Source organism: Stegostoma tigrinum, chromosome 18 (genome assembly GCF_030684315.1).
Source record: "Stegostoma tigrinum isolate sSteTig4 chromosome 18, sSteTig4.hap1, whole genome shotgun sequence".
NCBI lineage: Eukaryota > Metazoa > Chordata > Chondrichthyes > Orectolobiformes > Stegostomatidae > Stegostoma > Stegostoma tigrinum.
The window spans coordinates 859,361-883,850 of record NC_081371.1 but is presented as its reverse complement, the minus strand read 5'-3'; the positions used below and the strand labels follow the sequence as shown (position 1 = coordinate 883,850).

The following is a 24,490-nucleotide window of genomic DNA, read 5'->3' as shown; positions in this document are numbered from 1 at the left end:
CCATTCTGTGCTCAACTTCCTCTGATAGACACAGCCTTTTCGTCATGTTTATGTGTGGGTGTGCAGATCAGTCTGTCTCATTTGTTTGCTTGCATGTTGGCGTGGGTTTGTGGATAAGAGTATTTGTGGAGTTGTACATTACTGTGCTCATGCCTGTGCATGGGCAGCATGTTTGCATGTATTTATGTCAGTGCATACTGGTGTGTAGATATAAAGGTGTGTGCCCGTGTGCAGTTTATTTTGGTCTGCATGTGAATGTGTTAGCAACAGCACCTGTATGCCATTGTGAGAGTGGAAGTATGTGCACATTTGGATGTGTGTTAGAGCATGTACAGGTGTGACTTGATATGGACTAGTGTGTTGTGTGTATGCATGTATGGGTGCATGATAGTACGTGTGTGTGTGCATAGCTGTGTGTTTGGATATACATTACTCTGTACGTGGGTTTGCCTGTCACTTTGTGTGTATATGGGTGCAAGTCAATATGTGGGTAGGTGTGTGTATGGGTATATGCTAGTGTGTGAGTGACATGGAAATGTAAGTGTGTCTGTGAGTGAGTGTGGATGTATTGGTGTATGTTAATGAATATTTGTGTTTGCTTGTGTGTGTGGGATGTGCGGTGGAGAGTGGGATGTGTGGGATGTACAGTAGCATGAGAGATGTACGGTGGTGTGTGATTGGGATATATATTAGGAAAATAGGAGCTTGAGTAAGCCATTTAGCCCCTTAAGACTTCTTCGACATTTTAGATCATGGATGATTATCCATCTTAATTCCATATTCACCAAATAGATGGTCACCCATTTAAGACAAAGGTAGGGAGAATATTTTTTAAGATCTCGGTGAAAATATTTCTGAGTGTCTGAGTCTTTGGAACTCTCGTCCTGAAAAGGCAATGGAAAAGGAGTCCTTGACTATCTTTTGGGCAGGCATAGTTAGATTTGTGATCCACAAGGAGGTAAAGGTTCTCAGGGGTAGGTGGAAATGTGCAGTAGCCAGACCAGCTATGTTCTTATTGTATGCTGGTGAAGACTTAAGAGGCTGTTTGGCCTCTTCCACACCAACATACCAATTTATATGGTCATGTGTTAATAAATGCTGTGTGCAATTATCTTGATTGGTAGAAGATGATAGGAACTGCAGATGCTGAGAATCTGAGATAACAAAGTGTAGAGCTGGATGAACACAGCGAGCCAGGCAACATCAGAGGAGCAGGAAAGCTGACCTTTTCTGAAAAAGAAAAATTTTCTGAAGAAGGGTCTAGGCCCGAAATATCAGTTTTCCTGCTCCTTTGATGCTGCTTGGCCTGCTGTGTTCATCCAGCTCTACACCTTGTTATCTCTATGGTAGTAGATGATGTTTGGTGACATGTTGAATGCTTTTGGTTAGCTGTGTGATTGAGTTCAGTGGCAAGTTCTAGATGAACCAGTACACACAGGCAACATGCATAGGTTATTATCAACTCCAGTTTTGAGGCATCCATTTCTAAACTGGCATGCAGCCAATCAACAGTGGTACTACCATCTTCCTATTCAACTCAGAATACAGAGGTACCTGCAGCTTTTTGTGTGTAGCTGAATTCTTAGTGTCAGGGTGGGGGTAGGGTGTGTGCAGCCCCATCTAATGCATGAGGCTTTGAACTCAGTGTCTAGTTGTTTCTTGACTACAATCGGTAAGAATACAGATGCAACAACACCTCGTCCACAATAATGCTCAACACTGGTGCCCTGCCAGTCTGCGTACTCAGCCCCTTACTGTATTCCTTATGACTCTCTGGCCAAATTCCACCCCAGCTCCATTGACAAGTTTGCTGATGACACCACCAATTTAGGTTGGATCTTAAACAATGACGAGACAGAGTACAGAAAAGAGATTGAGTGCTTAGCAGCATGGTGTAAAGACAACAATCTTTCCATGAACATCAGCAAAACAACGGAGCTGGTCATGGACTTCAAGAAACAGAGTGGAGGGCATCCCGCTGTCTGCATCAGCAGTGCTGAGGTGGTGATGGTTGAGAGCGTCAAGTTCCCGGGAATGTTGATCACCAGCAGTGCATCCTGGTCCACCCACAATGATGCAATGGTCAAGAAAGCACAACAATATTTCTACTTCCTCAGGAGACTAAGGAGTTTGGCATGTCCACAAGGACTCTTACCAATTTTTACAAATGCACCATAGAAAGCGTCCTATCTGAATACATCACAACATGGTATGGCAACTACTGTTTGACCAAGATGTCAAGAACTGTAAAGAGCTGTGATCATCATCCAGCACTTCTGCCATGCAATCTGACCCCACTACCAAAGACATTTTTCCCTGCCCGTCCTTATCTGCTTTCCGGAAGGACCACTCTCTCCACGACTCCCTTGTCTGCTCCACACTCCTCACCAGCCTCACCACCCCCGCAGTTTGCCCTGCAACCGCAGGAAGTGCGACACCTGCCTCTACACCTCACCCCTCACCCCCATCCAAGGCCCCAAGAAGACCTTCCACATCAAACAGATATTCACCTGCACATCTGCTAATGTGGTATACCATATCTGCTATTCCCAATGTGGCCTCCTGTACATTGGGGAAACCAAGCGGAGGCTTGGGGACCACTTTGTGGAACACCTACGCTCAGTTCACAACAAGCGACTGCACCTCCAAGTCGCAAACCATTTCAACTCCCCCTCCCACTCCTTGGACGGCATGTCCATCATGGCCCTCCTATAGTGCCACAACAATGCCACCTGAAGGTTGTGGGAACAGTGCTTTATATTTCACTTGGGAACCCTGCAGCCCAATGGTATCAATGTGGACTTCACAAGCTTCAAAATCTCCCCTCCCCCTACTGCATCCCAAAACCAGACCAGCTCATCCCTGCCTCCCTAATTTGTCCTTCCTCCCACCTATCCTCTCCTCCTATCTCAAGGCCTACCTCCATCTCCTACCTACCAGCTCCATCCGGCCTCCTTGACCTGTCCATCCTCCCTGGACTGACCTATTTCCTCCCTAACTCCCCACCTACACTCACCTTTACTGGCTCCATCCCTGCCTCTTTGACCTGTCTGTCTCCTCTCTCTACCTATCTTCTTTTCTCTCCATCTTCTATCCGCCTCCCCCTCTCTCCCTATTTATTTCAGAATCACCTTCCCCTCCCCCAAACATCAGACCCAAAAAGTCAGCTTTCCTGCTTCTCTGATGCTGCTTGGCCTGCCATGTTCATCCAGTTCTACACCTTGTTATCTCAGATGCTCCAACATTGGCCGTCCCCACTATATCTCCTCTCACAATCCATTACCAGCTTTCTATGACTTCATCTATACTTCCCACTGACACGAGAAAGCAAAGCGACCAACATAATCAAAGACCCTTCCCATCCTGGTTATACAGTCTTCTTCTGTTGGGAAGAAGATATAAAGGTTTGATTCAAGATTCAAGGACAGCTTCTTCCCACCTGTTATCAGACTTTTTAATGGACGTCTCAAATGTTAATTCTGATCTCTCTGTCTGTCTGTCTGTCTCGCTCTCCCTCTCTCCCTCCCTCTGTCTGTATCTTGTCTGTGGCTGTCACACTGTATTCTGCAGTCTGTTCTGCAACCTGATTTACTTTATACAATCTGCCTGTACAGCACTTTTCGCTGCATCTTGGTACATGAGGCAACAATAAAGTAACCAATCAATCTCTCTTCTGAGTCATAGGTTCAGTGCCAATATATTGCAGTAGCATTGTTGTCTTGTTGGAGATAAGAAATAGTCAGACAAGAAATTGAACAGAGAACCTTCCACCAACATGGGAAGATGTAAAAGATTCTGTGACACTATTTTGAGAAAGAGGAGGGAGGATCACAGAATCAAAAAATCACAAAGTACAGAAGAGACCCTTCAGCCCATCATGTATTTATCGCCAAAATGTATATACTATCTACATCAGTCCAAGTTCCTTACACTGGGCTCATAACCTTGAATGTTATGGCACTTCAAGTGCTCATCCAAGTACTTTTTTAAAGAATGTGACGTTTCAAGCCTCAATCAACTTCCCAGGCAACACCATTCCAGATTTCCACTACCCACTGGGTGAAAAAGGTTTTCCTCAAATCACCTCTAAATCTCCTGCCTTTCCCTTTAAAATCAAACCCTCTCTCACGAAGGGGAACAGCTGCCTTCTGTTTACCCTGTCCATGCCCTTCACAATCTTATACTCTTCTATTGGGTCTCCGAAAGAAAATAACCCAAGATTATCCAATCTGTCCAAGCTGAAATGTGCCATCTCGGGCAACATCTTGGTGAATCTGAGATAAAAAGATGTGGAGCTGGATGAACACAGCAGGCCAAGCAGTATCAGAGGAGCAGGAAAGCTGACATTTTGGGTCTGGATCCTTCTGATTCTGATGAATCTCATCTGCACCTCCTCCAATGCAATCACATCCTTCCTATATCGGTGATTACCAGAACTGCACGCAGCACTCCAGCTGTGACCTAAACAAAGTCCTGTACAGCTCCAACATAATCTTCCTACTTTTGTAATCTAAGCCTCGATTGATCACGACTAGCACTCCATATGCATTCTTAACTAACCTATTATCCTGTCCTCCTGCCTTCAAGGATCTGTGGCACAGCAAGGTTCTCCATATTCTGCTATCCAGTATTCAGATCGGAAGCAGCATCTTAAAAAGCAGGTGATCTGGTCATTATCTGGGTGCTGCTTGTGTAATGTTTCCAACATTACCGCAGTGACTTTACTTCAAGTGTATTTCATTGGCTATAAGATATTTGAAAATATTTAGTGGTTATGAGAAGTGCTATTTAAATGCAAGTTATTCTTCTATTTTAACTCATTTTCAGGGAAAGTATTTACAGGTTACTGCCTCAGACTACACCATCGAACATCAGCAAGAACTACAACCTCTACAGTATTGACCCTGTCACTCGCTACCCCAAGGTCAACATTCATGTGCTAGATGAAAATCAGGTGAGTGTCTTCACCTACTTGCACCAGCAAAACAAAAAGCACCACCTCCCGCCAACGTTGACTAAACTCCCAACTAGCCTCACCAAAATGCCTCCGACCCTGTCTAAACACCCCTCCAACCCTGCCTAAACACCCCTCCGACCCTGCCTAAACACCCCTCCGACCCTGCCTAAACACCCCTCCGACCCTGCCTAAACACTCCTCCGACCCTGCCTAAACACCCCTCCGACCCTGCCTAAACACCCCTCCGACCCTGCCTAAACACCCCTCCGACCCTGCCTAAACACCCCTCCGACCCTGTCTAACCACCCTTCCTACCCTGTCTAACAACCCTTCCTACCCTGTCTAACCACCCTCTGACCCTGTCTAACCACCCTCTGACCCTGTCTAACCACCCTCTGACCCTGTCTAACCACCCTCTGACCCTGTCTAAACACCCCCAACCATGTCCAAACTCACCCCCTGACATTGTCCAAACTTCAATCCACCCCCACCCCCACCAATGCTGTCTAACAACCCCCGATCCTGTCTAAACCCGCACCCCTGACCCTAGCACGAAGTAGATTGCACTTTGTACCATTCTGTCCTGTTTGGTGTTAATATGAACCTGCGCTCTGGAATGTTGTAGACACAAATATTGTAGTGGTTTTTATTTTATCTCTGCTGAACGCTTCTATGATGCAGAGGCCCTGACTATATCTCCTTATTACCAGGTGCGGCACTTGTATAATACTGGAGAGCAAAAGAATCTGCCAGGATCAGAAACTGCGGTTATTCCAAGATCACCAAAGTTTAAACAAAGTGGTGAGCAGACAAAGCAGAGGATTGAATAAGCAAATGAAAAGTTCATAGAAACAGTAGCAACATGGATATGGAGTTGGCTGAGTGGCAGGAAATGGAGAGCAATTGTTAAAGGATTTTTTTGAGCTTGGGGGAAGGTTTATTGCTGGGTTCCGCAGATGTCATTGTTTGGATCCTTGCTTCTCCTGTTAGATATTAATGATTTGGACCTTGGTGTACATGGCACAATTTCACTGGTTACTTTTAAGTATTGTAACCTATGAAGAAGATATTGCAGGACTTCAAAAGGATATAGATCACCTGATGAACTGTGCAGACTGGTCATCGAGTCATTCAGCACGGAAGCAGACTCTTCAGTCCAACCAGCCCATGCTGAACATTATCCCAAACTAAAATAGTCCCTGACTGCACTTGGCCCATGTCCCCCCAATCCTTTTATATTCATGTACTTATCCAAATGTCTTCTAAATGTGGTAATGTACCCACATCCACCACTTCCTCAGGATGTTCATTCCACACGTGAACCACACTTTGTGTAAAAAAAATTTGCCCCTCATATCTTTTTTTAAATCTCTCTCCTCTCACCATATAAATGTGCCCCCTAGTCTTGAAATCCCCCACCCGAGGGAAAATACAATTACCTTTAACTCTATTTATACCCATGATTATTTTAGAAACTTCTATAAGGTTGCCTGTAAACCTCCTATACTCTTGTGGAAAAAGTCCTGGCCTATCCAGCTTTTCTTTTTAACTCAAATCTTCTGTACCCAGCAACATCCTGGTAAATCTCTTCTGAACTCTCTCCAGCTTAACAGCATCCTTCCTATAACTGAGTGACCAGAACTGGACACAGTATTCCAGAAGAGGCCTCATCAATATCCTGTACAACCTCAACATGACTTCTCAACTCCTATGCTCAAAAGGACTGAGCAATGAAGGCACGCGTGCCAAAAGCCTTTCTCACAAACTTGTCTTTATGTGATGCAAACTTCAAAGGATTATGCGCCTGAGCTCCTAGGTCCCTCTGTGCCACAACACTATCCAAGGCCCTACTATTAACTGTATAAGCCCTATCCCTTGTTTGTTGTACCAAAATGCAATACCTTGCATTTATCCAGATTGAACTCCATCTGTCATTTTTCAGCCCATTGACTCTTTTGATCAAGATCCCTTTGTAATCTTAGAAAACCTTCCGCACCATCTACTATGCCACCAATTTTAATGTTGTCCTCCAACTTACTAACAATGCTTTCTATTCTCATCCAAATCATTTATATAAATGACAAACAAAAGAGGACCCAAAACCGATCCCTGTAGAGCACTGCTGGTGACAGGCCTCCAGTGTGAAAAACAACCCTGTAGCATCACTCTCTGTCTCCTACTGTTTAGCCAATTACGTAGACAATTGGCAAGTTCACCCTGAATCCCAAGTGACCTAACTTTATTAATTAGTCTAACATGTGGAATCTTGTCTATTGCTCTGCCCTCATTAATCTTTTTGGTAACTTCCTCAAAAAAACTCAATCAGGTTTGTGAGACATAGTTTTCCTCACACAAAACTGTGCTGACTATCAATTTTTGCCTCTCTAAATGAACCTAAATCCTATCTTTTATATTACCTCCCACAATTTACCCATAACCAGAAGCCAGACTCAGGTCTGTAGTTCCCAAGTTTCTCCTTACAACCTTTTTTAAACATTAGCCAGCCTGCAGGCATCAGGCACCTCACCTATAGTTATAGATGATGCAAAAAAAATTTCTGCAAGAGGTCTCACAATTTCTGTCTTACTTCCCACAATGTTCTAGGGTACATTAAGTTAGGTCTCAGAGATTTATCCATTTTTATATTCTCTAAGACGTCCTGTCCTTTCTCTACTGTAATCTGAGCTGCTTTTAAAATGGTTATTTCTGTGCATTCTCTAAATCCCCATTTATTTCTCCACAGTAAAAACTAACACAAAATATCCATTTAGTCTATCTCCCATCTCCCAGGGTTCAACACAAAGACAATCTCTTTGATCTTTAAGGGGCTCTACCCTCACTGTAATTACCCTCTTGCTCTTAATGTATTTTCCTTCACCTTATCTGCCAATGCTTTCTCATATCCTCTGTTTGCCTTACTGATTTCTTTCTTAAGAATGACCCTACACTCTTTTTATTGATTAAGAATCATAGAATTCCTACAGTGCGCAAACAGGCCATTCGGCCCAACAAGCCCACACCTCTGAAAAACATCCCACCCAGATCCATCCCCCTACCCTCTCCCACACCTGGAGTTTTATGATTACCTGATATTCAACTGAATCAAGTTGTCTATATGTAAAGTAAGATTCTCTTTTATTCTTGACTACAATTCAATTTTTTAATTCATCCGTTGTGACAGTAATTAATCAAATCAAATATATATTAATGCTTTATCTGAGGGAATGAAATGGGATATCTCCAAGTTTGCATATGACACAAAGCTGCTTGGGAGGGTGAGCCAAAGGAGGATACAGAGATGCTTCGGTGATCTTTGGACAAGTTGAGTGAGTGGGCAAATGGTTGGCAGATGAGGTATAACACGGATAAATCTAAGGGTATACACTTTGGTAGCCACAACAGATTTATATTGAATGGTGATAACAAAGTGTGAAGCTGGATGAACACAGCAAGCCAAGCAGCATCTCAGGAGCACAAAAACTGACGTTTCGGGCCTAGACCCTTCAACAGAGAGCTTATATTGAATGGTGATAGATTAGAAAAAGTTGCACCAAGGCCTGGTGTCCTTGAACACCAGTAGCTGAGAGTAAGCATGCAAGCACAACACACAGAGAAGAGGCAAATGATATATGGACTTTTGCGAGAGAATTTGAATACAGGAATGGGGATGTGATGCTGCAATTGCATAGGACTTTGGTGAGACCACACCTGGAGTATTATGTGCAGTTTTGTTCTCCTTATCTGAGGAATGATGTCCTGGCCATCGAGGGAGGTTAGTGAAAGTTTACAGACTGATTCCTGGGATGGAAGGACTGGCATATGTAGGGAAACTAGATTGAATAGGATGTATTCATTGGAGTTCAGAAAAATGAAGGGGGAATCACACAGATCGTATAAAATTCCAACAGGAATAAACACGTCAAATGCAGGAAGGATCTTCTGGTAACAGGAGAGTCCAGAACCAGGGATCACAGTTTAAGGATATGGATGGGGACTGAGATGAGAGATTTCTTCACCCAGAGAGCGGTGAGCCTGTGGAATTCATTGGCACAGGAAGACAAAGAGGCCAAAACATTGAACGTTTTGAAGAATGAATTGGATACAGTTCTTAAAGCTAAAGGGATCAAAGGGTATGGGGAGAAAATGGGAACAGGCAACGGAATTGGATGATCAGACATGATCGTATTGAATCGCTGTCTGGCCAACTCTTCCTATTTTCTATGATTCTAACTAATTCCGTGAAGCTCCTTCCACTATACTGTCAGACAGTCTATTCCAGATCCAAATTATCTGACTGTCCGAAGTGTTTCCCCTTGTGTGCTGTTGTTTTGTTGATGATTACCTGAAAAGCATTTTGTTCTCAAAGCATCGATTAGTGGGAAGAGTTTCACCCTTCTCCTCTATCTACCCCTGTCATGAATATCAAAGCCTTGATCAATCTCTTCTTGACACTTTCTCTAAAGAGAAAAGTTCTAACTTCTCCAATTTATCTTCATAACTGAACATTCCCATCCTTGGTCACTCTTGTGAATCTTTTCTGCTCTCTTTCTTTTTTCATAGAAACAATTCATAGAATCCCTACAGTGTGGAAAAAGGCCAATCAGCCCAACAAGTCCACACCACCCCTCTGAAGACCACCCCACCCAGACCCAATACTCCTGCATTTCCCTTGTCTAACCCACCCAACCTAACCTAAACATCCCTGAACACTATGGGCAAATTAGCCCATCAATCCACCTGGCCTGCACACCTTTGGACTGTGGGAGGAAACTGGAACACCTGGAGGAAACCCACACAGACGTGGGGAGAATGTGCAAACTTCATTCGGACAGTTGCCCGAGGCTGGAATCAAACCCGGGTCCCTGGTGCTGTGAGGCAGCAGTGCTAACCACTGAGCCACTGTGCCAACCCTCTCCAGTGCCTTAAAATCCTTCATAAAGTACAGTGCTCAGAATTGAACTCAGTACTCTAGCTGAGGCCAAACCAGTTCTTATACATGTTTACTGTTACTTATGTGTTCTGGTGCTCTGTGTTCTCGTTGATTAAAGCCAAGGATACAGTGTGCTTTAATAACTGGTCTGTCTCCCTTATCCTTTCACCTTTAATGATACACAGATGTTCCCATTTCCCTTTGCTTTTGAGTCTCCTTTAAAGTTGTATCCTTCATTTCGTACTCCATGTTCTTCCACACACACCCCCCCCCGTAATATTGCTACCCTTTGTTTCCCCATTCCATGTACTTTAATTTTACATGAAGAGAGGTTGAGTAGGTTAGGATTATTTACATTAGAAAGATGGAAGTTGAATGGGGACCTGATTGAGGTCAGCAAAATCATGAGAGGTATAGACAGAGTGGATAGCAAGAAGTTTTGCCAGATTGGGGGACTCAGTTACTAGATGTCACAATTTCAAGAGGGGAAAATTTTAAGGGAGATATGCGTGGAAAGTTCTTTACGCAGAGGGTGGTGGGTGCCTGGAACATGTTGCCAGCGGAGATGGTAGAGTCAGGCATGATAGCGTCATTTAAGATGCATCTAGACAGATACATGAATGGGCAGGGAGCAGAGGGATACAGATCCTTGGAAAATAGGCGACAGGTTTAGATAGAAGATCTGGATTGGCACAGACTTGGAAGGCTGAAGGGCCTGTTCCTGTGCTGTAGTTTTCTTTATTCTTCGTTTATATGCTACTCTCTTATATGGGACTTTACTGAAAATCCAAGTAACCACATTCATCAGCTCCATCTTGTCAACACTACGAGTCACATCCTTGAAAAATTCCAATCGATTTGTCAAGCACAATTTCCCTTTTGTAAATCCATGCTGATTTTGTCCGATCCTCTCACTGTTTTCCAAGTGCTGTGCTATTAAATCCTTTAAAATGAACTGTAGCATCTTCCCTACTATTGATTTCAGGGAATCAATCTATAATTCCCGATATTCTCTTTATGTCCTTTTGTAAATAGTGGGGTTACATCAGCAGCTCTCCAGTCCATAGGAACCCTTCCAGAATCTCTTGAATCTTGAAAGATGATCACCAATCCGTCCACTATTTCTATGGCCACTTCCTTAAGTACTTTGGAACGTAGACTATTGGGTTGTGGGGATTAATCAACCTTTAATCCCATCAATTTCCCCAACACGTTTCCCTATTAATACTGATTTCTTCAGTCCTTCTCTCTCACTAGACCATATGTTCCCTATTACTTTTGAGACATTACTTCTTTCCTCCTTTGTGAAGACAAAACCAAAGTATGTACTTAATTGGTCTGCCTGTTGTTCCCCATTATGACCTCTCCTGTTTCTGACTGTAAGGGACCGACAATTGTCTTCGCAAATCTCTTTCTATTCACATACTTATTAAAGCTTTTACAATCAGTTGTATTTTATTTACAAGATCACTCTATTTTCCTCATAGACCCATAGAGATGTTCAGCATGAAAACGCCATGACCAGGTATCCTAAATTAATCTAGTCCCATTTGCGGGCATTTGGCCCATATCCCTCTGATCCCTTAGTATTCATGGACCTGCCCAAATGCCCTTTAAATACTGTAATTGAACCAGCCTTCTCCGCTTCCTCTAGCAACTTGCTCCATACTTGCACCACTGTCTGCATGAAAATGTTGCCCCTTCAACCCCTTTTAAACTTTCCCCCCTCTCACGATAAACCTGTGCTCTCTTTCTGGACTCCCCTACCCTGCGGAAAAGACCCTGGCTGTTCACCTATCCATGCCCCTCTTCTTAATCAGTCCCTTTGTCCTCCTTTGCCAAAATCTAAATTGCTCCCAAACCTCAAATCTGTTTATTTTAAAGCCAATTTATCTGCTTGTTGGATCTGAAAGTATCGCTAATTTCCTTAGTTGCCTCCCATTTTATATTTGTGCCAGGAAGGAATGAACAATTGTTGCAGTTCCTTTGTGTACTCTTTAAACGTTTGTCATTGCCTATCCACCATAACCCTTAATGTTCCACAGTTTGTCACAGACTGCTCACACTTTATACCATTGTAGTTTCTTCTATTTAGTTAGAGGAACCTGGTCTCAGAATCAACTATGTCATTTTCCAGCTTAATGAAGAATTCTGTCATTCTGGCACTCTTCCCCAAAGGGCCTCCCATAGAGTCATAGAATCGTACAGCATGGAAACAGGCTATTCAGCCCAACTTGTCCATGCCAACAAGATTTTCTAAACTGAACTACTCCCATTTGCCTGTGTTTGGCCTTCTAATGCTTTCCTATTCATGTACCTATCCAGATGTCTTTTAATTGTAATTGTACCCCTTCTACCACTTCCTCTCGCAGCTCATTCCATATATGCTCCACCCTCTGTGGGTAAAGGTTGACCCTCAGGTCCCTTTTAAATCTTTCTTCTTTCATCTTAAACCTATCCTCTCAAGTTTTGAACTCTTCTACCCTGGGGAAAAACCTCGGTGATTCAACTTATCTTTGCCTCTTGTGATTCTATAAACTACTGAAAGGTCATCCCTCAGCCTTCTATGCTCTAGCGGAAAAAGTCTAATCTTGTTTAACCCCTCCAATGACTCAACCCTTCCAGTCTTGGTCATATCCTTGTAAATGTTTTCTGGCCCTTTTCTAGTTTAATAACATCCTTTACTCTAGCAAGACAACTAGAATTGTAGGCAGTACACCAAATGTGACCTTACCAATGTCTTGTACAGGGTAACGTGATGACCAATTCCTATAGGAATGTGGTGACCGATGAAGATAAGCATGCCAAACACCTTCTTCATCACCGGGTCTATTATGATGCCATTTTTAAGGAATTATCTACTTGCACCCCCAATTTCTCCACTTGACAACATTTCACGAAGCCTACCATTAATTGTGTAAGTCCTACCCTGGTTTAGAATTAGAATTAGAACACCTACAGTTTGGAAACAGGCCCTTTGGCCCAACAAGTCCACACCGACCCTTGGTGCTTCCCACCCATACCCATCCCCCTTTTACCCACCTAATCTACAGACCCTGAACCAAAGTGCAACACCCTGCATTTACCTGAATTAAACTCCATCTGCCATTCCTCAGCCCATCGGCCCAGTTGATCAAGATCCCATTATACTCTCAGATATAGTGGGAACTGCAGATGCTGGAGAATCCAAGATAATAAAATGTGAGGCTGGATGAACACAGCAGGCCAAGCAGCATCTCAGGAGCACAAAGGCTGACGTTTCGGGCCTAGACCCTTCATCAGAGAGGGGGATGGGGTGAGGGTTCTGGAATAAATAGGGAGAGAGGGGGAGGCGGACCGAAGATGGAGAGAAAAGAAGATAGGTGGAGAGGGTATAGGTGGGGAGGTAGGGAGGGGATAGGTCAGTCCAGGGAAGACGGACAGGTCAAGGAGGTGGGATGAGGTTAGTAGGTAGATGGGGGTGCGGCTTGGGGTTGGGGGAAGGGATGGGTGAGAGGAAGAACAGGTTAGGGAGGCAGAGACAGGTTGGACTGGTTTTGGATGCAGTGGGTGGAGGGGAAGAGCTGGGCTGGTTGTGTGGTGCAGTGGGGGGAGGGGACGAACTGGGCTGGTTTAGGGATGCGGTGGGGGAAGGGGAGATTTTGAAACTGGTGAAGTCCACATTGATACCATTAGGCTGCAGGGTTCCCACCACCCCACCACCCAAGACATTTTTCCATCCTCACCCCTGTCTGCTTTCCGGAGAACCACTCTCTCCGTGACTCCCTTGTTCGCTCCACACTGCCCTCCAACCCCACCACACCCGGCACCTTCCCCTGCAACCGCAGGAAATGCTACACTTGCCCCCACACCTCCTCCCTCATCCCTATCCCAGGCCCCAAGATGACATTCCACATTAAGCAGAGGTTCACCTGCACATCTGCCAATGTGGTATACTGCATCCACTGTACCCGGTGTGGCTTCCTCTACATTGGGGAAACCAAGCGGAGGCTTGGGGACCGCTTTGCAGAACACCTCCGCTCAGTTCGCAACAAACAACTGCACCTCCCAGTCGCAAACCATTTCCACTCCCCCTCCCATTCTTTAGATGACATGTCCATCATGGGCCTCCTGCAGTGCCACAATGATGCCACCCGAAGGTTGCAGGAACAGCAACTCATATTCCGCCTGGGAACCCTGCAGCCATATGGTATCAATGTGGACTTCACCAGTTTCAAAATCTCCCCTTCCCCCACCTCATCCCTAAACCAGCCCAGTTCGTCCCCTCCCCCCACTGCACCACACAACCAGCCCAGCTCTTCCTCTCCACCCACTGCATCCCAAAACCAGTCCAACCTGTCTCTGCCTCCCTAACCGGTTCTTCCTCTCACCCATCCCTTCCTCCCACCCCAAGCCGCACCCCCATCTACCTACTAACCTCATCCCACCTCCTTGACCTGTCCGTCTTCCCTGGACTGACCTATCCCCTCCCTACCTCCCCACCTATACCCTCTCCACCTATCTTCTTTTCTCTCCATCTTCGGTCCGCCTCCCCGTCTCTCCCTATTTATTCCAGAACCCTCACCCCATCCCCCTCTCTGATGAAGGGTCTAGGCCCGAAACGTCAGCTTTTGTGCTCCTGAGATGCTGCTTGGCCTGCTGTGTTCATCCAACCTCACATTTTATTATCTTATACTCTCAGATAAGCTTCTTCACTATCTATTGTACCAACAGTTTCGGTTCCATCCACAAACTTACTAACCATGCCTTCTGTATTCTCAGCCAAATTGTTTATAGAAATGATGAGCAACATTAGACCTAGCATCAATCCTAGAGACACACTGCTGGTCATAGGCATCCGTCTGACATAACTCTCTATCACTACCACTGTCCGCCATCACTCTCTACCACTCCTACCATCAAGCTAATTTTGTAACTAATTTAGTAGTTCTCCCTAGATCTAATGAGATTTAACCCTACTAACCAGTCTACCATATGGAACCTTGTCAAAGTCCTTACTACATGTAGAGAGCATGTACTGCTCTGCCTTCACCTATCTTGGTCACCTCTTCAAAAACCTCAATCAAATTTGTGAGATGCAATTTCCCATGCACAAAGTCATGCCGACTCTCCCAATTAGTTCCTTCCTTTCCAAATGCAATTAAGTCCTATCCCTGGTCTGTAGCTCCCTGGATTTTCCCTGCAGGCTTTCTTAAATAATGGCACAACATTAGCCGCCTTTTAGTCTTCCGTCACCTCACCTGTGGTGGCTGTCAATGATACAAATATCTCTGCTAGGGGCCCTGCAACTTCTTACCTGGCTTTCCACAGTGTCCTGGGCAATACTTGATCAGTTCCTGGATATTTCTCTACCTTTATGAATTTTAAGATCTTCGTCTGCTCTCTTCTGAAATGTGGACTCTTTCAAGACATCATTGTTTATTCCCTCGAGTCCCCTAGCTTCCAATCATTCTCTACTGTAAGCATTGATAAGAAATATTCATTTAGGATCTCACCAATTTCCTGTGGCCCCACGCATTACTAGCCTCATTGATCTTTAAGGGGTCCTATTCTTTCCCTGGTTACTCTTTTGCCCTTAATAAAGTATTAGAATCCTTTTGGATTCTCTTTTCCTCTATCTGCCAAAGGTATCTCATGTTCCCTCTTTACACTCCTGATTTCCCTCTAAAATTTCCTCCTACACCCCTCTACAAGGGATTTACTTGATCCCAGCTGTCTATACATGATATATGCCTCTTTTTTCTTGACCAGGGCCTCAATAACTTTATTCATCCAGGGTTTCCTATTCTTGCCAGCCTTACCCTTTGCACTAACAGGAACATGCTGGCACTGAACTCGTTATCACGTATTTGAAAGCTTCCCACCTGCCAAATGCCTGTTTACCTGCAAACGACTACCCCAATCAACTTTTGAAAGTTTCTGTTTAAGACCATCAAAATTGGCCTTGCCCCCATTTTTGAATTTTAACTTATGGACCAGGCTTATCCATTTCTATAACTAATTTAAAGCTAATAGACTAATGATCAGTGGTCCCAAAATGCTCTACCACTAACACCTCATTCACTTGCTCTGCTTTATTTCTGAAAGGAAGCTTGAGTTTTGTCCCTCATCTAGTATTTACATTTACATATTGATTGAGAAAATGTTCCTGAACAAATCCCTCCCCACCCAAGTCCTTAACACCCAGTCCTTCCTGGAAGGTTAAAATCCCCTACTATTATGACCCTGTTATTCTTACAGCAGTAACAGTCTCCCTATATACTTGCTCCTGTATATCCCAATGACTGTTGGTGGGCCTACAGTACAATCCCATCAAAGTGATTGCCTCCTTTTTAATTCTCAGTTCTACCCATACAGCTTCACTGGATAATCCCTCAGGCAATATCATCTCGAAGTTCTGCCATGATGGAATCATAGAATCCCTACAGTATGGAAGCAGGCCATTGGGCCTGTAGAACCAACACCCAACCCTCTGAGGAGCATCCACCTAGGCCCATTCCCTACCCTATCCACTACCTTATCCCTGTAACTCTGCATTTCCCATGGCTAATCCACCTAAACTGCACATCCCTGGAAACTGTGGGCAATTTCACACAGCCAATCCACCTAACCTGCACATCCTTGGTCTGTGGGAGGTAACAGTCGCCTAAGGGTAGCGTGGAATCTGGGTCCCTGGTGCTGTGAGGCAGCAGTGCTAATCACTGGGTCACTGTGCCACCCCAATGTTTTCCTGAATCAAAAATGTCATTTCCCCTCCTCTTTTAGCCCCTCTCCCCTTTATCCTGTCTGTAGCATTTATACTCAAGAACATTGAGCTGCCAGTGCCTGTCCTGTCGTCCCTCAACCATGTTTCTGTGATAGCAATAATATACCAGTCGCATGTTACCGTCCATGTCCTGAGTCCGCTTGCCTTTCTTGTCAGGCCTCTTGCATTAAAGTAAATACAGTTTAATTCATCAGTCTTCTCTTGTTCCTCACCATGCTGTTGCCTGACTTGCCTAAATAACTTGCTCTCAGTAACTTAGATTCATAAATTCATACAGTGCAGGCCCATCTAGTTTTCACAGGCATAACTACCACTAAAAGTGCACATATCCTGATTTCTTGCACTTGTCCCATATCCTTGAATGTAATGATATTTGAAGAATTCATCCACATTTTTTTTGAAAGGTTGTAAGGTTTACAGCCTCTACTACCTTCCCAGGCAGTGCATTCCCAATTTCCACCACCCGCTGAGTGAAAAAGGATTTTTTCCAAATCCCCTCTGAATCTCCTGCCCCTTACCCTAAAACCGCACCCTCTTGTGATTAACCCCTCAATCAAAGAGAGTAGGTGCTCTCTATTTACCCTGTCTGTTCCCCTCATAATCTTATTCACCTCAATCATGTCCCCTTCAGTCTTCTCTGCTCTAAAGAAAGCAATCCAAGCCTATCTATTCTCTCCTTGTAGTGCAAATTCTTCATCCCAGGCAACACCCTGGTGAACCTCCTTGGAGGATGTCAACATCCCCTCTAGTGCTATCACATCCTTCCTGTAGTGAGGTGACCAGAACTGCACACGTACTCCAGTTGTGGCCTGATCAATACTCTGTACAATTCCAACATTACTTCCTTGCTGTTATATTCAAACTACAACTGATGAAAGCAAGTGTCCCATATGCTTTCTTAAGTATCTTATTCACGTGCACTGCAGACTTCAGGGATCTGTGAATAATTACCCAGGATCTCTCTGTTCCTCTAAGCTACCCTGTGTCCAGCCATCTATTAAATACTCCCTCATCTTGTTTCTTCTTCCAAAATGCATCACCTTGCACTTATCAGTGTTGAATACCATCTGAACAACCCATCTATATCTTCTTGTAACTTATAACCATCTTCTTCGCTAATAACCACTCTACCAATCATGGTGTCATTTGTAAATTTGCTCAACATTCTCCCCACATTTTCATCTATGTCATTTATGTATATGACAAGCAATAAGAGTCCCAGTACCGATCTTTGTGGTGCGCAACTGGAGAGTGGCCTCCAGTCACTCAGACGACATTCTACCACTACCTTTTGTGGCCTAATACTAAGACAATTTTCTGCAGATTTATCTTGCCAAGTTTCCCTCAGTTCCATGTGCTTTAACCTTTTCAATCAATCTCCAGTGTGGGACCTTATCAAAGGCTTTGCTAAAATCCACATAAACATCAACTAAACTTCCCTCATCCACACACTTGATCACATTTTCTAAAAGTTCTCGCAGATTTGTTAGGAAGGACCTTCCTCTGACAAAGCCATGCTGACTATCCCTAATTAACCCATGCCTTTCCAAGTGGATATTAATTCACTCCTTCAGAATTTTCTCCAATTGTTTGCCTAACACAGTCATGAGACTCACCAGTTTGTAATTTTCTCGTTCATCCCTAGTTAGTTCCTCAACATATTGTTCCAGAGAATCTTTCTGATCATACTCCAGGAATTTCTGTTCTACTGTATTGTTCCTGATTTGATTGGCCCAATCCAAATGCAGAATCTTTTTTTAAGAGTATATCACTGTACCAGGGCCTTCAGCCCTCCATGTCTGTGCTGATCGTGATGTCTGTGCTGATCGTGATACTGTTCTAAACTAATCCCATCCGCCTGCATGTGTTACATAGCCCTTTATTCTCTGCCTGTTCATGTGTCTATCTAAATTCCTGTTAAATATTGCTGTCATATCGATTTCTATCAACTCCCCTTGGAGTGCACTCCCGGCACCTACCACTCTCAGCGTAAGAAAACCTTCCTTGCACATCTCCTTTGAACTCCCCCCTCTCACTTTATACCTGTGTCACCGAGTATTCCACCCTGGGAACATTTTCACCATGGGAAAAAGACTCCGACTGTCCATCCTATCCATGCTTCTTATAATTTTATGTATTTCTATCAGGTCACTCTCCACCGCTGACACTCTAACAGAAGATAGCTAAATTTGTCCAACTTCCCCTTGTAGCTAATGCACTCTAATCCAGGCAACAATACAGTTGACCTCTTTTGCACCCTCTCCAAAGCCTCCTCATCCATCCTATAATACAGTGAACAGAACTGCATACAATACTCCAAATATAGCCTAACTAAAGTCTTATAACATGACTCGTCAACTTTTATATCCAGTGTCCTGACTGATGAAGGCAAGAATGCCTTAAGCTGCCTTTACCACCTTATCCACATGCGTTGCTACTTTCAGGAGCTATACTTGCACCCCAAGAATCCTGCTGTTTATTGTATGACTGTATACTGTATACTTATATCGCCCATGATTAAAGCTGTACCTTCATTGCTTTCATCTCTAGTTTTTTTGTTTTCTGTGCTTCCCTAATATTTCCACCACAGTCTGGGGTTCAATATATGATTCCCACTATCATTTTCTGCCCCTACATGTTTTTAAGCTTAACCCATACAGAGTCAATTTCATCAGAGTTAATATTCTTCCTCTCCATAGCGTTAATTTCCTCGTTTTTACCAGCAATGCTACCCCACCTCCTTTTCTTTTTTTTCTGTTCTCCTTAAAAATTGGATACCCTTGGATATTCATTAACAATCTCTGGTCACCCAGCTGCTGCATCTCAATAATCGCATCTGTTTCATATTTGTTTATATCTATTTGTGTTACTTATTCATTCACTTTATTATGAATGCTTTTTGTATTGAGACACATTAGTCTTAACATTTTTAATGTTCTTAGCCCTGCTCATATTATTTTGCACTGTGGTTCTGTTTGATTCTCGCCCTTGAATTCTCTGCCTATCACTTCCTTTATTTCCGAATCTGTCTTTTATTTTTACCCTTATTTCCTTATGTTCTATCACACAGTTTAGGTTCCCATTCCCCTGCCATTTCAGTTTAAACTCTCAAACTGCACCACAGATACTCTGGAATGTACTGTCAGAGAGTGTGGTGGTGGCAGGTTCATTTGTGTGAAGGGACGTCAGTATCTCCCATTATTGGTGGCCCTTCCCATATATCTGTTCCTTCCCCTCGTATCTGCTCCCTTGTCTCCATATTGACTTCCCTCCCTCTGTGTCTACCCTTCACATCCCATATTGTCTCTTGCCTCTGATGACTACCCCCATATTCGTATCCATTACCCTTGTTCCATCTGGAATCATCTTCCTTCTATTGACTTGCTGTATTCCTCCCCTACCCCTCCCATGCCATATTGATCCTAACCAGACCAAGTTTTTTCTCCCTCAGCCATGTTGACACTCCCCTCTCCAGTATCGACTCCACTTCTCTGGGCCATATCAACTGTTGTTGTATGAATTAACCCACTATCTCTCTGTATCAGCTCTTATCTCTTTGTGTCAGCCAGTACTCCCTGTATCAGCTCCCATCTCTCCACATCGGCTCCTGTCTCTCTCTATCAGCTCCCCTCTCTCTGTATCAGCTCCATATTGGCTCCCCACTCTCCTGTTGGCTATCTCTCCCCAGTTGTCTCTCCATTCTGCCTAATGGCTCCTCAGTGTCTGTAACGGCTTCCCACTGTCCATAACAGCTTCCCACTCTCTGTATCAGTTCCCCTCTCTCCGTGTCAGCTCCTTACTTTCTGTTATGGCTCCTCTCTTTCCATCATGGCTTTCCTCTCTCCGTAACAACTCCCCGCTCTCTCTAACAGCCGCCCGATCTTTCTCTGTATCAGCTCTGCTCTCTCTATATCAGTTCCACTCTCTGTCTTGACTCCTGTCTCTCTCTTTTAGCTCTTCTCTTCTGTATCAGCTCCTCTCGCTCTGTATCAGCTCCTTGCCTCCTCATCATGTCCCCTAATCCTGTATTAGTTCCACTTTCTCCTTAGAACTCCCCTGTCTCCACAATGTCAGTGAAGTGGCGACATTGCGGAAAGAGGGTGCTCTGGGGGCATCGGCTGGACTCAGAACTGGGTTTCATTGTGGTCCGGACACAGAATATCTTACAGAAAACTCAGAGCCTTGCTAGACATGAAGGACTGTAAAGTTGAAGATTATTTCTGCCTTTATATTTTTCTGTCAGTTGAACAGCAGATGAAGCTCTTTTTAAGTAATTTCTTTCTGTACACTTTGTAATCCAAGATGGCAAAGTGTGGGGCTGGATGAACACAGCAGGCCAAGCAGCATGTTAGGAGCACGAAATCTGACGTTTCGGGCCTAGACCGTGTAATCCAAGATGGCGTTGGATTGTGGCGACAAAACACTTTTCACTGTGTTTTTCCAAATATATGTGACAATAAAAAATTGTTCAATAGTTCATTCGTTATCTTTCTCCATATCAGTTCCATTCATACCCACATCACTTCCCCTCATCCTCACATCAACTCCTGTCTGTCTTTCTGTATCAGAACCCTTCTCCATATCAGCTCCTTTCTCTCTGCATTGGCTGACCCCATTCCCACACAAGGATCCCTCTCTGTGTATCAACTCCCCTGTCTCTGTATCATTTCACGTCTCTCCATATCAGGTCCCCACTTCATTACCAGCTCCTGTTTCTCCAAATCCCCTCCCCCTTCTCTTTGTGTCTGCTCCCCTCATCCCCAGATCAGTTTACCCCTCTCTCTGTATTAACTTTCCTCATTTTATATCTGCTTTCCCCATACCCATATCTGCTCCCCCTCATTCCCAAGTCAGTTCCCATCTCTTCGTATTGGCTTACCTATTCCATATTTGCTTCCCTCATTCCCACATCTCCTTCCCTCATTCCAAATCATCTCCCTTCGTCCTGTCAGCTCCCTCGCCCTCTGTCAGCTCCCTGTGCCCGCATTTGTTCCCCCAGTCACGTATCAGCTCTTCTCACCCTGTTTCAGCCCATTTTCTGCATATCAACTCCCTTATCCATGTTTCCTCATCCTGTAACCATTCCGTCATCCTGTATTTGTTCCGTTATCCCATATCTGTTCCCTCATTCACAAATCACCCCCCCAGCCCCGTATCAACAGCCGTCATCTTGGATCAACTTTCCTCACTTTGTATTGGCTCCCCTCTCTCTGTTTTGGCTCCCCTGATCCCTTATTGCGTCCCCCCTCCTCCCCACCCTGTATTGGCTTATCACCTTTCTTGTCTCTGTAACTGCTTGCACATGACCCATATTGCTTTCCCATATCAGCTTTCCTCTCTCCTTATTGCCTTTCCTGTCTCTGTGTCTGCTTCTGTCATCCTTTCTCTCTGCATCATCTCCCTTTACCTTGTATCAGCTCCTCTCTCTCTGTATCAGCTTTCCCTTCTCTGTATTTACTCCCCTTTGCCTGTTTCGGCTCCCTTCTCTGTATTTTTTTAAAATTTATTCATAGGATGAGGTAATCACTGGCTGACCAGCATTTATTGCCCATCCTTGATTGCCCAGAGGGCAGTTAAGAGTCACCCACATTTCTGTGGGTCTGAAGTCATAGAGAACCAAATGGGTTTCCACTCCCCTCATCCCGTATCAGCTACCTTTCCTCACATCCACTCACTTGTCCCCACATTGGCTCCATCTGCTCATATTTGATTTGATTTAATTTGGTTTGATTTATTATTGTCACGTGTACTGGCTAGCAAGGTGAAACACGTGGAATCCAAGGAGAGCTAACCAATTGGGTACAAAATTGGTTTGACGATAGGAGACAGAGGGTGGTGGAGGAGGGTTGTATTTCGGACTGGAGGCCCGTGATCAGTGGTGTGTCACAAAGATCGGTGCTGATTTTTGTCATTTATATAAACAATTTGTTTGACTGTAGGAGGTGCGGTTAGTAAGTTTGTAGATGGCACCAAAATTGGTGGCGTGATGGAAGTGCAAAAGGCGATCTCTGTACAACAGGACCTTGATCAGATGGGCAAATGGGCCAAGGAGTGGCAGATGGAGTTTAATTTAGATAAGTGTGAGGTCTTGCATTTTAGTAAGACAATTCATGGCTAATCAGCACTTGCCTTTCCAGATGCATGTAAATCCAGTCCCTCAGAATCCCTTCCAACAACTTACCCACCACTGACATCAGGTTCACTGATCTATGGTTCCCTTGCTTTTCCTTTCCATCCTTCTTGATTAATGGGACCATATTAGCTAACTTCCAATCTTGCAGCACCCCAACTGTGCTTATCCATGATATAAATATCATAGGAAGGGGCTCAGCAGTCTCTTTCGTAGCATCCCACAAAGTTCTGGGATATACCTGATCAGGTCCCGGGGATTCATTCACTTTTATGTGTTTTAAGACATCCAGCACCTGCTCTTTCTGTAATATGGAAACTTTTCAAGATACCACCATTTATTTTTCCAAGTTCTCTAACTTCCATATCCTTTTCTACATTAAATACTGATGTGAAATACTCATTCAAAATCTCACCCAACTCCAGTGGTTCGACGCGTAGATGACCTTGTTGATCTTTAAGGGGCCCTATTCGATGACCAGCTCCTTCATTTTGCTGACATTGAGAGAGAGTTTGTTGTCTTTACGCCGTGTCACTAAGCTGTCTGACTTGTCATTGTTTAATGTCCAACCCACTGTGGTGGTGTCAATCATCAAACTTGTAAATGGAGTTAGAATAGAATTTGGCCACACGGTTATGAGTGTATAAGGAGTATAAGGACTGAGTACGCAGCCTTGAGGTGCACCCATGTTGGGGATTATCATGGAGGAGGTGTTGTCGCATATCGTTGCTGATTGCGGTTTGTGGATCAGGAAGTTGAGGATCCAGTTGTCGGGGGGGAGCAGAGTCCTAGGCCTTGGATTTTGGAGATGAGTTTGGTTGGACTATGGTGTTGAAGGCAGAGCTAAAGTCAATAAATAGGAGTCTGACGTAGGTGTCCTTGTTATCCAGATATTCCAGGGATGAGTGTAGGGCCAGGGAGATGACGTCTGCCGTGGACCTGTTGCGACGGTAGACGAATTGTAGTGGATCAAGGCAATCTGGGAGGCTGGAGTTGATGTATGCCATTACTAACCTCTCGAATGATGGATATCAAAGCCACCGGGCGGTATTCATTAAGGCACGCTGCCTGATTTTTCTTTGCCACCGGGATGATAGTGGTCTTCTTGAAGCAGGTGGGAAGCATATCCACTTACCTTCTACTCATATTGGCTCTCCTCCTCATGTATCCAACCTCATCTTTACAAATCAACTCCCATATCCCATAATGGCTCCCTTCCTTTGTATCCGCTCTCATTTCCTCATATCAACTCCATTCAACTTATATCTTCTCTGCTTATCTCGTATTCATTCTATACTCTCTCTATTGACACCCCTTGCCTGTGTCTGCTCCCTTCCCCATATATCCACTCTCCTATTTCTGTATACACAGCAATCATTCCATTGCCATTTCCATCATTTTGTATCAAATCCCCTCATCATGTATTGACTCCATTCTCTCTGTATCGACTCCCCTCATTCCATGTTGTTCCCCTCTCCTTACCCACCTGTATTGACTGCCCTCATCCGATATCAACTCCCCTCATTCTGTATCCTTTCTGTTTTTGCAGACTCTTTGGCCCGATCGAATAAACTACTCGCTTGGTGCCAGAAGCAGACCCAGGGGTATAAGAACGTCAATGTGATCGATCTGACCACGTCATGGAAAAGTGGCCTGGCACTTTGCGCTATCATCCACCGTTACAGGCCAGACCTAATGTGAGTGCTG

The 24,490-nt window shown here is 44.3% G+C and overlaps 1 protein-coding gene across 1 annotated transcript in view; it reads left to right on the top strand.

The window, feature by feature from the left end:
- Window positions 1-24,490, top strand: part of LOC125460785 (protein-methionine sulfoxide oxidase mical3a-like) — a 374,391-nt gene that overhangs the window by 131,223 nt on the left and 218,678 nt on the right. Inside the window, exons 11-13 of the mRNA XM_059652260.1 lie at window positions 4,828-4,954; window positions 5,668-5,758; window positions 24,333-24,480. Of these exons, the coding sequence (XP_059508243.1) occupies window positions 4,828-4,954; window positions 5,668-5,758; window positions 24,333-24,480 (366 nt within the window). The remainder of the gene's footprint in view (window positions 1-4,827; window positions 4,955-5,667; window positions 5,759-24,332; window positions 24,481-24,490) is intronic.